This window comes from Nomascus leucogenys, chromosome 2, assembly GCF_006542625.1.
Source record: "Nomascus leucogenys isolate Asia chromosome 2, Asia_NLE_v1, whole genome shotgun sequence".
In the NCBI taxonomy this organism is placed as follows: domain Eukaryota; kingdom Metazoa; phylum Chordata; class Mammalia; order Primates; family Hylobatidae; genus Nomascus; species Nomascus leucogenys.
Genome location: NC_044382.1, coordinates 103,243,366 through 103,255,594, shown reverse-complemented (window position 1 = coordinate 103,255,594; position 12,229 = coordinate 103,243,366). Strand labels below are relative to the sequence as shown.

The following is a 12,229-nucleotide window of genomic DNA, read 5'->3' as shown; positions in this document are numbered from 1 at the left end:
CATCCTTTTTTCCCCCAACATAGGCATTTTAAATATAAATTAGGATTACACTATATATATGAGATCATAAGCATTTTTGATGTCATTATATATTCTCTCTAAATATTTTCTGATTTCATAATCTATCAATTGTATGTACTATAATTAATCTCATCCAACATACTATTAGTCTTTTTGTTATAAACAAAAATGCAATTAAAACATTTTCAGATGTTTACTATTTTAGAAATATCATCCCATCATTTGTAGCATTTGTTGATTTTTTTTCCCACTTAGCCTTTTAAATTTATGATTTTCGACGTGTTTTAAATTTTATGTAACCATTGCTATAAATTATTTTCCTTTGTAATTTATTTCACTTTTTGTACGTTTAGAAAGTTCTTTCCTATTCCAAGGTCAATAAATAACTTCCCTGTATTGTATTTTTATAATTCATTTTTACTTTTAACTTTAAAAAAATTTTTTTTTTTTTTTTTTTTTTTTTGAGACGGAGTTTCGCTCTTGTTGCCCAGGCTGGAGGGCAATGGCGCGATCTCGGCTCACCGCAACCTCTGCCTCCCAGGTTCACGTGATTCTCCTGCCTCAGCCTCCTGAGTAGCTGGGATTACAGGCATGCACCATCACGCCCGGCTAATTTTGTATTTGTAGTAGAGACGGGGTTTCTCCACGTTGAGGCTGGTCTCAAACACCTGACCTCAGGTGATCTGCCTGTCTCGGCCTCTCAAAGTGCTGGGATTACAGGCGTGAGCCACTGCACCCAGCCAAAAATTTTAGTTATATTTTAAGTTCTGGGACACATGCACAGGACATGCAGGTTTGTTACATAGGTAAACATGTGCCATGGTGGTTTGCTGCACCTATCAACCCATCACCTAGGTATTAAGCCCTGTATGCATTAGCTATTTATCCTGATGCCCTCTCTCCCCACATTGCCCCCCGCACACCACTTGCAGATCCCAGTGTTTGTTGTTTTCCTCCCTTCGTCTGTATGTTCTCATTGTTTAGCTCCCACTTATACGTGAGAACATGTGGTGTTTGGTTTTCTGTTCCTGCATTAGTTTGCTGAGGATAACGGCTTCCAGCTCCATCCATGTACCTGCAAAGGACATGATCTAGTTCCTTTTTATGTCTGCATAGTATTCCATGGTATATATGTACCACGTTTTCTTTATCCAGTCTATCACTTATGCATTGATGGTCATTTGGGTTGATTCCATGTCTTTGCTTTTGTGAATAGTCTGCGATTTACATGTGCATGTATCTTTATAATAAAATAATTTATATTCCTTTGGGTATATACCCAGTAATGGGATTCCTGGGTCAAACAGTATTTCTGGTTCTGGGTCTTTGAGGAATCACCACACTGTCTTCCACAGTGGTTGAACTAGTTTACAGTCCCAACAACAGTGTAAAAGTATTCCTATTTCTCCATAGCCTCACCAGCATCTGTTGTTTCTTGACTTTTTAATAATAGCCATTCTGACTGGCATGAGATAGTATCTCATTGTGGTTTGGATTTTCATTTCTCTAATGATCACTGATGTAGAGCTTTTTTCCATAAGTTTGTTGGCTGCATAAATGTCTTTTGGGCTGGGCACAGAGGCTCACGCCCATAATCCCAGCACTTTGGGAGGCCAAGGCAGGTGGATCACCTGGGGTCAGGAGTTCGAGACCAGCCTGGCCAACATGGTGAAACCCTGTCTCTACTAAAAATACAAAAAATTAGCCAGATGTGGTGGCACATGCCCATAATACCAGCTACTTGGGAGGCTGAGGCAGAAGAATTGCTTGAACATGGGAGGTGGAGGTTGCAGTGAGCCAAGATTGCACCATTGCACTGCAGCCTGGGCAACAAGAGCGAAACTTCATGTCAAAAAAAATAATAATAATGTCTTCTTTTGTGAAGTGTCTGTTCATGTCTTTTGCCTACTTTTTAATGACTCTTTTTCTTGTAAATTTAAGTTCTTGTAGATGCTGGATATTAGACCTTTGTCAGTGATTGAAAAAATTTTCTGCCATTCTGTGGGTTGTCTGTTCACTCTGATTTCTTTTGCTGTGCAGAAGCTCTTTAGTTTAATTAGATCCCATTTGTTAATTTTTGCTTTGGTTGCATTGCAACCAAATCAAAATGTTCGCTTTAGACATTTTTGTCATGAAATCTTTGCCCGTATGTCCTGAATGGTATTGTCTAGATTTTCTTCTAGGGTTTTTATAGTTTTGTGTTTTACATCTAAGTCTTTAGTCCATCTTGAGTAAATTTTTTATAAGAAAGGGATCCAGTTTCAATTTTCTGCATATGGCTAGCCAGTTTTTCCCAGCACTGTTTATTATATAGGGAATCCTTTCCTCATTGCTTGTTTTTGTCAAGTTTGTCAAAGATCAGATGATTGTAGATGTGCGGTTTTATTTCTCTTTTCTATTCCGTTGGTGTATGTGTCTGTTTTTGCACCAGTACCATGCTGTTTTGGTTACTGTAGCCTTGTAATATAGTTTGAAGTCAGGTAGCATGATGCCTCCAGCTTTGTTCTTTTTGCTTAGGATTGTCTTAGCTATACGGGCTCTTTTTTGGTTCCATATGAATTTTAAAGAAGTTTTTTCTAATTTTGTGAAGAATGTCAATGGTAGTTTGGGAATAGCATTGAATCTATGAATTACTTTGGGTAGTATGGCCATTTTCACAATAATGATTCTTCCTATCCATGAGCATGGAATATTTTCCCATTCGTTTGTGTCCTCACTGATTTCCTTGAGCAGTGGTTTGTAGTTCTCCTTGAAGAGGTCCTTCCCTTCCCTTGTTACCTGAATTCCTACGTATTTTATTCTCTTTGTAGCAATTGTGAATGGGAGTTCATTCATGATTTGGCTCTCTGCTTGTCTATGGTTGGTGTATAGGAATGCTAGCAATTTTTGCACATTGATTTTTATATCCTGAGACTTTGCTGAAGTTCCTTATCAGCTTAAGCTTTAGGATTGAGACAATAGGGTTTTCTAGATATAGGATCATGTCATCTGCAAACAGAAACAGTTTGACTTCCTATGTTCCTATGTGAATACCCTTTATTTCTCTCTCTTGCCTGATTGCCCTGACCAGAACATCCAATACCATGTTGAATAGGAGTGGTGAGAGAGGGCATCCTTGTCTTGTGCCAGATTTTAAGGGAAATGCTTCCAGCTTTTGCCCATTCAGTATGATATTGGCTGTGGGTTTGTCATAAATGGCCCTTATTATTTTGAGGTATGTTCCATCAATACCTAGTTTATTGAGTTTTTAACTTGAAGGGATGTTGAATTTTATTGAAGGCCTTTTTCACGTCTATTGAAATAATCATGTGGTTTTTGTCTTTAGTTCTGTTTATGTGATGAATTATCCATTTGTGTATGTTGAATCAGCCTTGAATCCCAGGGATGAAGCCAACTTGATTATGGTAGATATTGTTTTTAACTTCTTAACATTAATATGGAATGTATTTGGGGCTATTTGAGGCAGATATTAAGATAGATTTTGGCTATCTCAGATGTGAATGTCTATTTTAGGTAGGATTTAACATAACTTTCCCCAAACAGTTAACACAACTACCCAATAACAATACTTATTTCCTTTGTGCATGGCACCTTATCATATACCAATCTTTTGATGCCCATATCCCATTTTAATTAAATACCAGGTACACTGAATGCCTTCTCATGATTTCTCTTTTGTAAAATTTCTTAGCTATAGTTACCTATTTCTTTGTCCAACAAACTTTAGAAACACTATTACATTCTCCCCGTTTTCTCCTCTAAACATTAGGATTTGCTTGAAATTTCATTAAGCCTATATATTCAACTGAAAAAAAACTTCATATATTTCGTAAATTTCCTGCTGAGGTTTTACCTAGGTATTTCATAATTTTGTTACTGTGAAATATTTTTTTCACATAATTTTGAGCTGAAAGACATTCTCAATGGACTTTCACTGTACAACCAGCATGCTTTAACTCCAGTTTGACTTATTCTGTATTTGGTTAAATATTTATGAGTACTTTGCTTCATAGACATAAATGAACTTAGCTGGTGCCTGAGATGAGAATACTAAGGGACACACAGTTGGGGCAGACCAACTTTGTAGTTTTGAAAGGAACAGGAAAAAGCCACTGGTTATTCATTTTACTCTAACATGCGCAATTGTATAGGTGAAACTAATTTTTTTTTTTTTTTTTTTTTTTTTTTTTTTACTGGAGAGTGTGAAAGATAAATTGATGCACCAACGTCTGTCATGACAAGTGAATGGTGACTTCTGAAGACAGTAGGGAACCCTAAGTAGCTAACTAGCTGTTCCCAATACTGTTATTAAGCTTTATGCTTCTTGTCTAATTGACAATCCATTTTGGAATAAGCAAGATGAATAATAGACAAATTTCTCCCATGTGAATTAAATTTAAAATTAAGGCTCTAAGTAACTGGTATCTATAACAAAGATCGTTATAAAACTGGCCTCCATGTCCTTGGTCCCAGTGTACCCTGTTGTCCTTGGAGGAGGCACACACATCTGTCATTCACTTACCCGCAGTTTCTGAGGTGGCGGGATGCCAGCCCTGGCCAAGTGTTCACACTGTAGAGTGCTTTAGACTCTTCTGAAATGAAAGTCAGTATGTAAATGTGCAACATGACATTATTATTCTAGCTTCCTGGCTGCTTTCAGCAAGCACTGACTGCCACATGAGGTCTCAAGTGTTCAGGCATAGTGTGCAAGCGTTCAAAAGAAGTTAAAGTAATGAAATTGGATCTACATTTCCATAGATATTCAAGCTGGCATGGAGGAATGGAGTCATAGAATCAGGGTTGGATGGTCTCCACTAAACAGCCTAGGCAAGTGCCTGTGATGCCAGGCTACTAAGCAGAATTTTCAATTGTGAAAGGCCACCACTGTTTCTTCCTTTGGGTCTAAAATTGCAAAATATGCACATTTCTCCTAGGGTCACACCACTCTCTAGGTGCTTTAATGCTCAATCTCTACCCATCTATTACCTGGAGCACACCAGCTTTGCTTCAATTCAGTATGTTTTAAAATGAACTAAGCACCAAAAGGGAAAAAAAAATGTTTAGTTAGAACCTAATCCAGCATATACTACTGTATAAAATATATGACTATTATTTTTAAGAAGGTGGTCAGGCTTAGTTTATATATGATCTAAGCAGTATCCACATAGTGGATTCCAGGTTTTGGTGGTGGTGGTGTTTTTTTTTTGTTTTGTTTTGTTTTTTTGTTTTTTTTGTAGTTTTCATTGCTCACAAATCTCCGTGCATCCAGCATTCTCTGCTGCTGAAATATATGGAGCCACAACAAAAGTTGGGTTTATGGGTGGTGGGGTCAAGAAACTGGGTCTGCTAAGTAGTGTCTCGGTGGATCCAGAAGCACTGTAGAATCTGGATTTGGTAATTCTGGGACCTCCCCTCTCTCTTGTACCTTCCTCCCCAAAATGTTTCTTCTGCTCATCAGGGCAAGAGCAAAGGAACCCGAGGCTCTTGCTTTGCAGCCATCTTTATAAGCACAAATCCATGACGCTGGGTCCCCTTCCTCCTCATGTTCCTTAAAATCCTGATATTTTCATGGGTTCCAATTATCCATTTATACACACACGAAAATGAAGTTTAAAAATGTAAGAGAGGGACAACACAAAGAATTCAAGCAATGAAGAGTACCTTTACTCATACAGAATTTCTTTTTTATTGCATTTTAGGACAGTGAAAAAAAGGGATTTATAAATAAAATCTATGCCATCCAAGAGGTATGTGTCAGTGTCCAGAACATCCTAGATGAAGTGGCTTCCTTTGGCGAAAGGATAAAGAAGTGAGTGATGGTGACATGTGAGCCCCGGTCTTCTGTGGGATAAGGTGTCCATTTGTTTCTCGGAGGGTGAAATGCCACATTCTTTTTGGCAGGGGACACTCCTTCTGGGTGCTCTATTGCTCAGTTTCATCATTATTTACTTTATTTCTGCCAGTCTTTGCCTTTATGAAAGTTCTGTCAATTTCCTTCCTGAAATTTAGAACATATTGGTTGGAAAGAAGTCATACTTGTAGCTTTGAAGAAATAACACCGTCCTAAATTTTAGCACATTTTTCACTGTGAAAGACTTTGTTCTTAAACGGAATATGAAATTGTGATAGGAAAAAAATAAACCAAGCTAAATGAGGACTTCAGGTAATTAAGATACACCTGTATTTTATTATTGGTCTAGTTATATTTTCATCAAGTGACACTAAATTTTTTAAAAAATGATATTTCTGGTACCCTGCAAAAATTTTTCAAGTTTGTATTTAAATAGCTGAGATCCGTAATTATCAATAAACTAATGCTCTTTCATTTAGAAAATGAACACAATTTTTAAAATTATAAAAACAGAATCCCTTTTCCTTAACTTTTCAAAATAAATATAGCTTCATGGGGCTCTAATGCAAAATTAAGAAACTTACATCCTTATATACTTATGTGTTTTATCTAAACTAATGTTATATTTTTTTAAAAAAGGTGTATTTACAGCCATTATCAGTTAAAAGATATACTAAGACCCTCATACTTCTAAATTATGTAAAAATTGGCCTACATAATGATTGCTAATGGTCTATTGAAGGGGTGCCAAATTCTGGACAAACCTTTATTTTCCTAGTATAATGTATCTATTCATTGTTTGTTATTCATAGCCAGAAATTTTCTACAGATTTGAATCCTCAGGCATACATAGAATTTGAAAGGAGTAAATTATTTAAACTAAAGGTGTGAGTCATTCATCTGGTGCCTTTCATGTTGTAAGGGATAATGCATTTTATTTTGTATATTTCCACATGTGTAGGTGCTGAGTTTCCACTTTCTTACATTAGACAGAACAGCCCTCATCTCACTCCCAGATGTGCCTTTAGGAAACATTCAGTCTTGGACTTCTGAAGACTATTCCCGTATCTTTTCTCTCTCCTCCTTCCTCTCATCTCCAAGAATGTTTACCTGTCCTCCACACGCTATCCACTGAAACAGTGTGAAGCCCTGAACTTGGGGCATTTCCCCATTGAGTGTTGTCTTTTATCTGGGGTACACAGTGTGCTGATACCTGACAGAAACATCTCATTTATACCAAAAGACCATGGATCAGGCAGTGAATGCCTGAGAGGAAGAAACTCCTTTGTAACTCTCGGTGGTAGAAGGCCTCAGAACAGATGCTTGGCTGGAAAACATGACTAGCTGAGGGATATGACCAGATCTTGGCAGTGGTTCAGCCTAGGGAAAACCTGGGTTTTGCAGAACTTCGTATGCCAAGGTACAGGAATATGGCACAGGAGCCAGTGAGTCTTGGAGGAGCCACCTCTCCTGCAAAATGATCTTTTGGATGCTAAAAAAGAGAAATTCTCCTGGGGTCACATGGAATTAAAAGCATCTACCCAGAAAGCAGACTCAGAAGCAATCTTTAAGCACAAAATGAAAGGGCTCTATAATTATGTCTTGTTACTAAATAATCATTCCAGAACTTTCTTGAATTGCATCCCTTTTTGGGGGAAGATCATATTCTAGATTTAGATTCCATAATGCAGAGTGTAGAAATAGAGAAGGGCAGTTTTGTTTTATTTTATTTTTCTAACAGCTACACTGGTGGGGATTCTTTGCCATTTATCCTTCCAATAGGAGTAAGGAGAACACAGGGAGTTCTTCAGTGGGGCTGCCCAGAAGGAAGGTTTTCTGAGTGAAGAGCCAGTGCCCTCACACATGGAGTCGTGTGATGGATGACTCTGAGCTGAGCCACAGGAAAGCAAGCAGATCCCCTTAGCCTTCTGTTCTCTCGAGGCACAGGTGTCCATCAGGAAGGGAAGGCATGATCCTTTACCTGGTGAGTTACAGATGCTCACTCTTGACCATAAGAGGAAGAAGACAAAGACAGAAAAGCCAGACCCCAAGGATTACTGAAAATAGGATAATCAGATTGACCCAACATTGACTCTGTCAGTAGAAAAAAATTTTAGGAAACAATTTTGACCTAGAGAGAGACAAAACGCAAGCTACATGCCACAAAGCTAAGGAACAACTAATTCCTAAGTATTATGCCGAGGCATTGTATAGAAGAAAATCTTTTTAGCAATCAACCTTTATTGGGTCAAAATTGCCCTGAAAAAAAAAAAAAAAAAACTCACCTCAAGTAAGTACAATATACAATACCAGGAAATTAGAAGAAATAAAAAAACACTAACATTTATCCACATGAACAATATGTTTTGCTGAAGTGTCTTAGGGGCCTTCTCACAAGAAAAAAGTGCCATAAATGAGATTCCTTGAGTTGATTAGTTCTAATAATTTCATCTTGATTCACATAAACATGTTACCATCACAACCAGTCTTCCTTGACACAACAAAAGCTATCCCCATTTTATAAATGGGGAAAAGGTTAGAGAGATTGACTCAGCTAAATCCACATAACAGAATCTAGGCTTCGAATACAAATCTGCTAACTTCTTGGCTCTCACGCTAAAGGGTCAGACGACATGATATGTTAGTTCCTCTTTAGTGGATGAACATTTAGGAGAAATTTCAAAGAATGCAATGGTATGCCTGTAAATGGTGATATATTTATATGCCCAACCTTGGAGGCTCTACACAGTGTTTCTATTTTCTTTATAATTTTGGCACACTCTTAAGAAGTACCAGACTGGCTTCCACACAAAAAGCCTTAAATGATTATAATCTTCCCATGTTCCAGTTCCCTGATTTTCTACTTTTAAAAACATTTTTACATCATAGTTTTTGCCTTTGTCTTCATTTTTCTTTTCCCTTTTCGTCTCAGTAAATTCCTTCCCATCTCCTCGTACTTTTTTTTTTGTAACTTCTACTTCTGTTCATTGGTGTCGTTTCCATTTGTTATCATGTCTTGTTGTCAATACTGAGCCTTGCAGCCTTCTCTGACCCAGTCCTCTACGTTACCAATTACTTTTGCCAGAATGCTGTCCTTCAACAAGGAGTACATGAGAGAGAATAGTAAGCAATGCTGATTTTATTAATTATCTATGTACTTCTGGGAAGAAGGGCAATAAGAGGTGAATTTTTGCAAGGCTAACTGTTTTGTTCCTCTTTCCTGATTTCCAGTTCTATTTGCAACATAGCTGAGGTAGGACAAGTGAGTATTCCTCTAAGGAATTCTAACATTTAGAGGATTTTTTACACAACCATGTAAGAGTTACATCTACCAAGAGTTGCTGGCAACATTTTATTCCCAATGTGGGGAATACTGAGAGTTGATAGAAGGAAGAATGGTGGGTCCAGGGGCATTCCTCTCTGAAAAGCCAGAGAAAACAAGGATGGGTACTAGTCTTAGCAGTAGAAAAATAAAGATCTTTCATGTGGGGAGTCACCCAAGTAGCACAATGGCTTTAGACTCTGAAGTCACCTGGAACAATCTGGAGGAGTTGGCAGCAAGACTCTTTACTTGGGCCCTGTGTTCATGGAACTGAGCAGATTATGGCTAGCCTGCGTCCTCTGATAACCTATTACAATTGGAATCTATTCCAGAGAGAAATGCAGACTAACTAGGTCCCAAGTTGGAATCACATGTATTTTAATATTTGAAAAAAGTATGAACTACTCAGATTGCTGATATGTTAATTTTCCATTCAGTACTTTCAACTGGACTGTCCCATTCTTAAGCTGGCTGGCCATTATAGCCCTCTGTGTGTTCACAGTCATCCTGTACTGCATTCCGCTGAGATACATTGTCCTTGTCTGGGGTAAGTAAAGCCTCCCCCACTCCCCCCAAACTGTCTTAGCTGCTAAGAACAAACTATGTTTAAGAGATGAGTTACACTGTCAGCAGTTCCCTGTATTTATCGTCATGAAGCTACTCCATGATGCAAAGAGACAGGTCAGTTAAAAAATCACAACAGTATAAAGATTTAGGTCCACCTGCAAAATGTATTTTTTCTTATCTGGCACACTAGGCTTCATCATACTATAAACATGTTAGTTGTGCAGATTCTTCATATATCAAAGTGTAGCTTTGTCTAGATATCCCTCTGATTTATTTTCACCATTTATATACAAACAGAGGCATTTCAATCCATATGGTGCATTTAGGAAAATATGCTTTTTTTTGCTGTTGTATTTTATCTTGTGGAAGTATATGTAAACATGGTACTATACATGGCTGCCGGTTTAAGAGGTCATCTTTAGCATTCGGGAAAAGGGTCCTTGGCACTTGCAGGTTCTTTAGGAACAAAAAGATCCTTTTATGTGTACTAAACAAGAATGTTTCTATAAAGACCTACATCAAAGGTGATTTTTTTCGGTCCTAATTTTTAATGCAACTATGCTGCATGCCAACGATTCTTACACACCTGGGCTCCATTTAGGAGACTGTCAGTTGCAGCATTCTTCTTTTTTTTTTTTTTTTTCTTTCCTGACAAAATTCTTGGTTTGGAAAACAATTTTCAGTCTCTAGGATCCACTATAACATTAATAATATATAAACTAGACTGGGTAGAAGAAGAATTCTCTACTTACCCCTCACCTGCTTACACATACACCTAAGATTGCTAAAACAAATCAAATACAAAATGCAAAGAACCAAAATGAGTCTTAGCTTCGGAAAGCACATGCTTACACTGAAAGCAAAATTCTTTTCTTTTTAAGGTTTTTGAAGAAATATATTGGAATAAAGTGAGTTCAAGTCTGATGACTCCAAGCCCTCCACTTTTAAGATACTTTGTCCCTATTCTTTTTGGCCCAACTTGCTGTATATTGAGGAAGCCCTCTTACCCCTTATTAGCACTATAATTACCCTTTCAGTCTGGGTGAGAGGTGGGGGAAATGGTAATTATTTTTTCCTTTCCTAATTTCTATAATTCAAAGAAATTCAATTTAAACAGCCCTTTCATTATATAAGGGAAGAATAATTTCCACTATGTTCTTGCTTCCTATTGTATATTCATCTTTCATTTCTTCCTGATAGTTAAAACAGATGCTGCTTTATAGAAAAAATTAGAGTAGAATGTCATGTGTGGCAGTTTATTAACTCTAATCTACCTAGGGTCAGACCTGCCTTGGCTTGTGGAGTCATCTCTGTTGCAATAGGTGGTGGTGAATGCCCTGTTCTCCCAGGTTTGCAGAAACTGGAGCCCAGGGCAGACATCTAGCTGTGTAACCTGCAGTGCCCTCACTGACTAGCTGTCTTAAAAGTAATTTTGCAGGATGTGTTTGGGCCTCTTCTTTCATCAAACAAAATAAAACAAGAACGGTATTCCTTTAGTGGTAGGTGATTGCTGAAACATTAGCCAGAAATTTAAGACATAGGTCTTACATGAGGAGATGGACCAAAATCAAGATTCCAGAAGTTTATTCTGCATGAACTCCCTGAAGAGGAGCCAAGATGCTCTAGTTTATGGCTCACTTTTTACCAGTTTGTTGATTTCATGTAAAGGTGTTTATTTTATTTTATTTTTTTACAAAGTTGGGGGCAAATCTTTTCATTTCAGGTTTGAAAAAAACATCATGTGTCTTCTAAACATTTAGCTGGCATAACAGCAGCACACACCCTCACCTCCAAAAAGGTGCATCTTTTGGAAAAGGGGAAACCAAATAAGTTAGACATCTTGCCTTAACAATCTTAACCCAAAAAGTTGGAAAGCAAGTTTCATCATAAATGAAACACTAATGCAAGGCTTCTAAGTAGACTGTAACACAGGGGGAAAAAACCCAAGATATTGCTAATTAACCCCCAGGGCACCTCCTTTATTTCCCACATAGAAAGCCTTTCCTGCTTGGAAGAAGCTACTAAGGTACAAAGTGAAAAAGCAGCTGAGCTGGGAAGGAGGAAGAAATGAAGGAGAAAAAGAGGAAGAGAGGGAAAAAAACTGGGTGTATTGATTCACTGAGTCAAGGCATACAAGTTAGATCTTCAGATTACTACAACACTTTTGTCAGAAATGTGCTTTGTTTAACTCCAACTTTGTTTCAGGCATCAATAAATTTACAAAAAAGCTTCGGAGTCCATATGCAATTGATAACAATGAACTACTTGACTTCCTTTCCAGAGTCCCTTCCGATGTACAAGTGGTATGTAGGTTTCGTTACTATTATTGCTATTATTTTAAGGTAGTGTGGCACTGCGTTTTAGCTTTTATATCCTTCTAATTTCAAAGGCTTTAGAAGAGCTGAGTAAAATTAATAAAGCCTGTGTAGCAGATTTTACCAGTCAAAAATTTAGCCCACCTGGGGTGT

The 12,229-nt window shown here is 37.6% G+C and overlaps 2 protein-coding genes across 6 annotated transcripts in view; one reads left to right on the top strand and one right to left on the bottom strand.

Annotated features, from left to right (window-relative positions):
• The window catches only part of MCTP1 (multiple C2 and transmembrane domain containing 1), a 596,589-nt gene that overhangs the window by 579,819 nt on the left and 4,541 nt on the right, over positions 1-12,229 (top strand). For all 4 annotated transcript variants that reach the window (XM_030816935.1, XM_030816928.1, XM_030816920.1 and 1 more), the window contains 3 exons: positions 5,721-5,830; positions 9,632-9,741; positions 11,967-12,064. In XM_030816935.1, the coding sequence (XP_030672795.1) occupies positions 5,721-5,830; positions 9,632-9,741; positions 11,967-12,064 (318 nt within the window). The remainder of the gene's footprint in view (positions 1-5,720; positions 5,831-9,631; positions 9,742-11,966; positions 12,065-12,229) is intronic.
• The window catches only part of SLF1 (SMC5-SMC6 complex localization factor 1), a 92,905-nt gene continuing 86,555 nt past the window's right edge, over positions 5,880-12,229 (bottom strand). For both annotated transcript variants that reach the window (XM_030816882.1, XM_030816886.1), the window contains one exon: positions 5,880-6,019. The gene's annotated coding sequence lies outside the window, so the exon portion shown is untranslated. The remainder of the gene's footprint in view (positions 6,020-12,229) is intronic.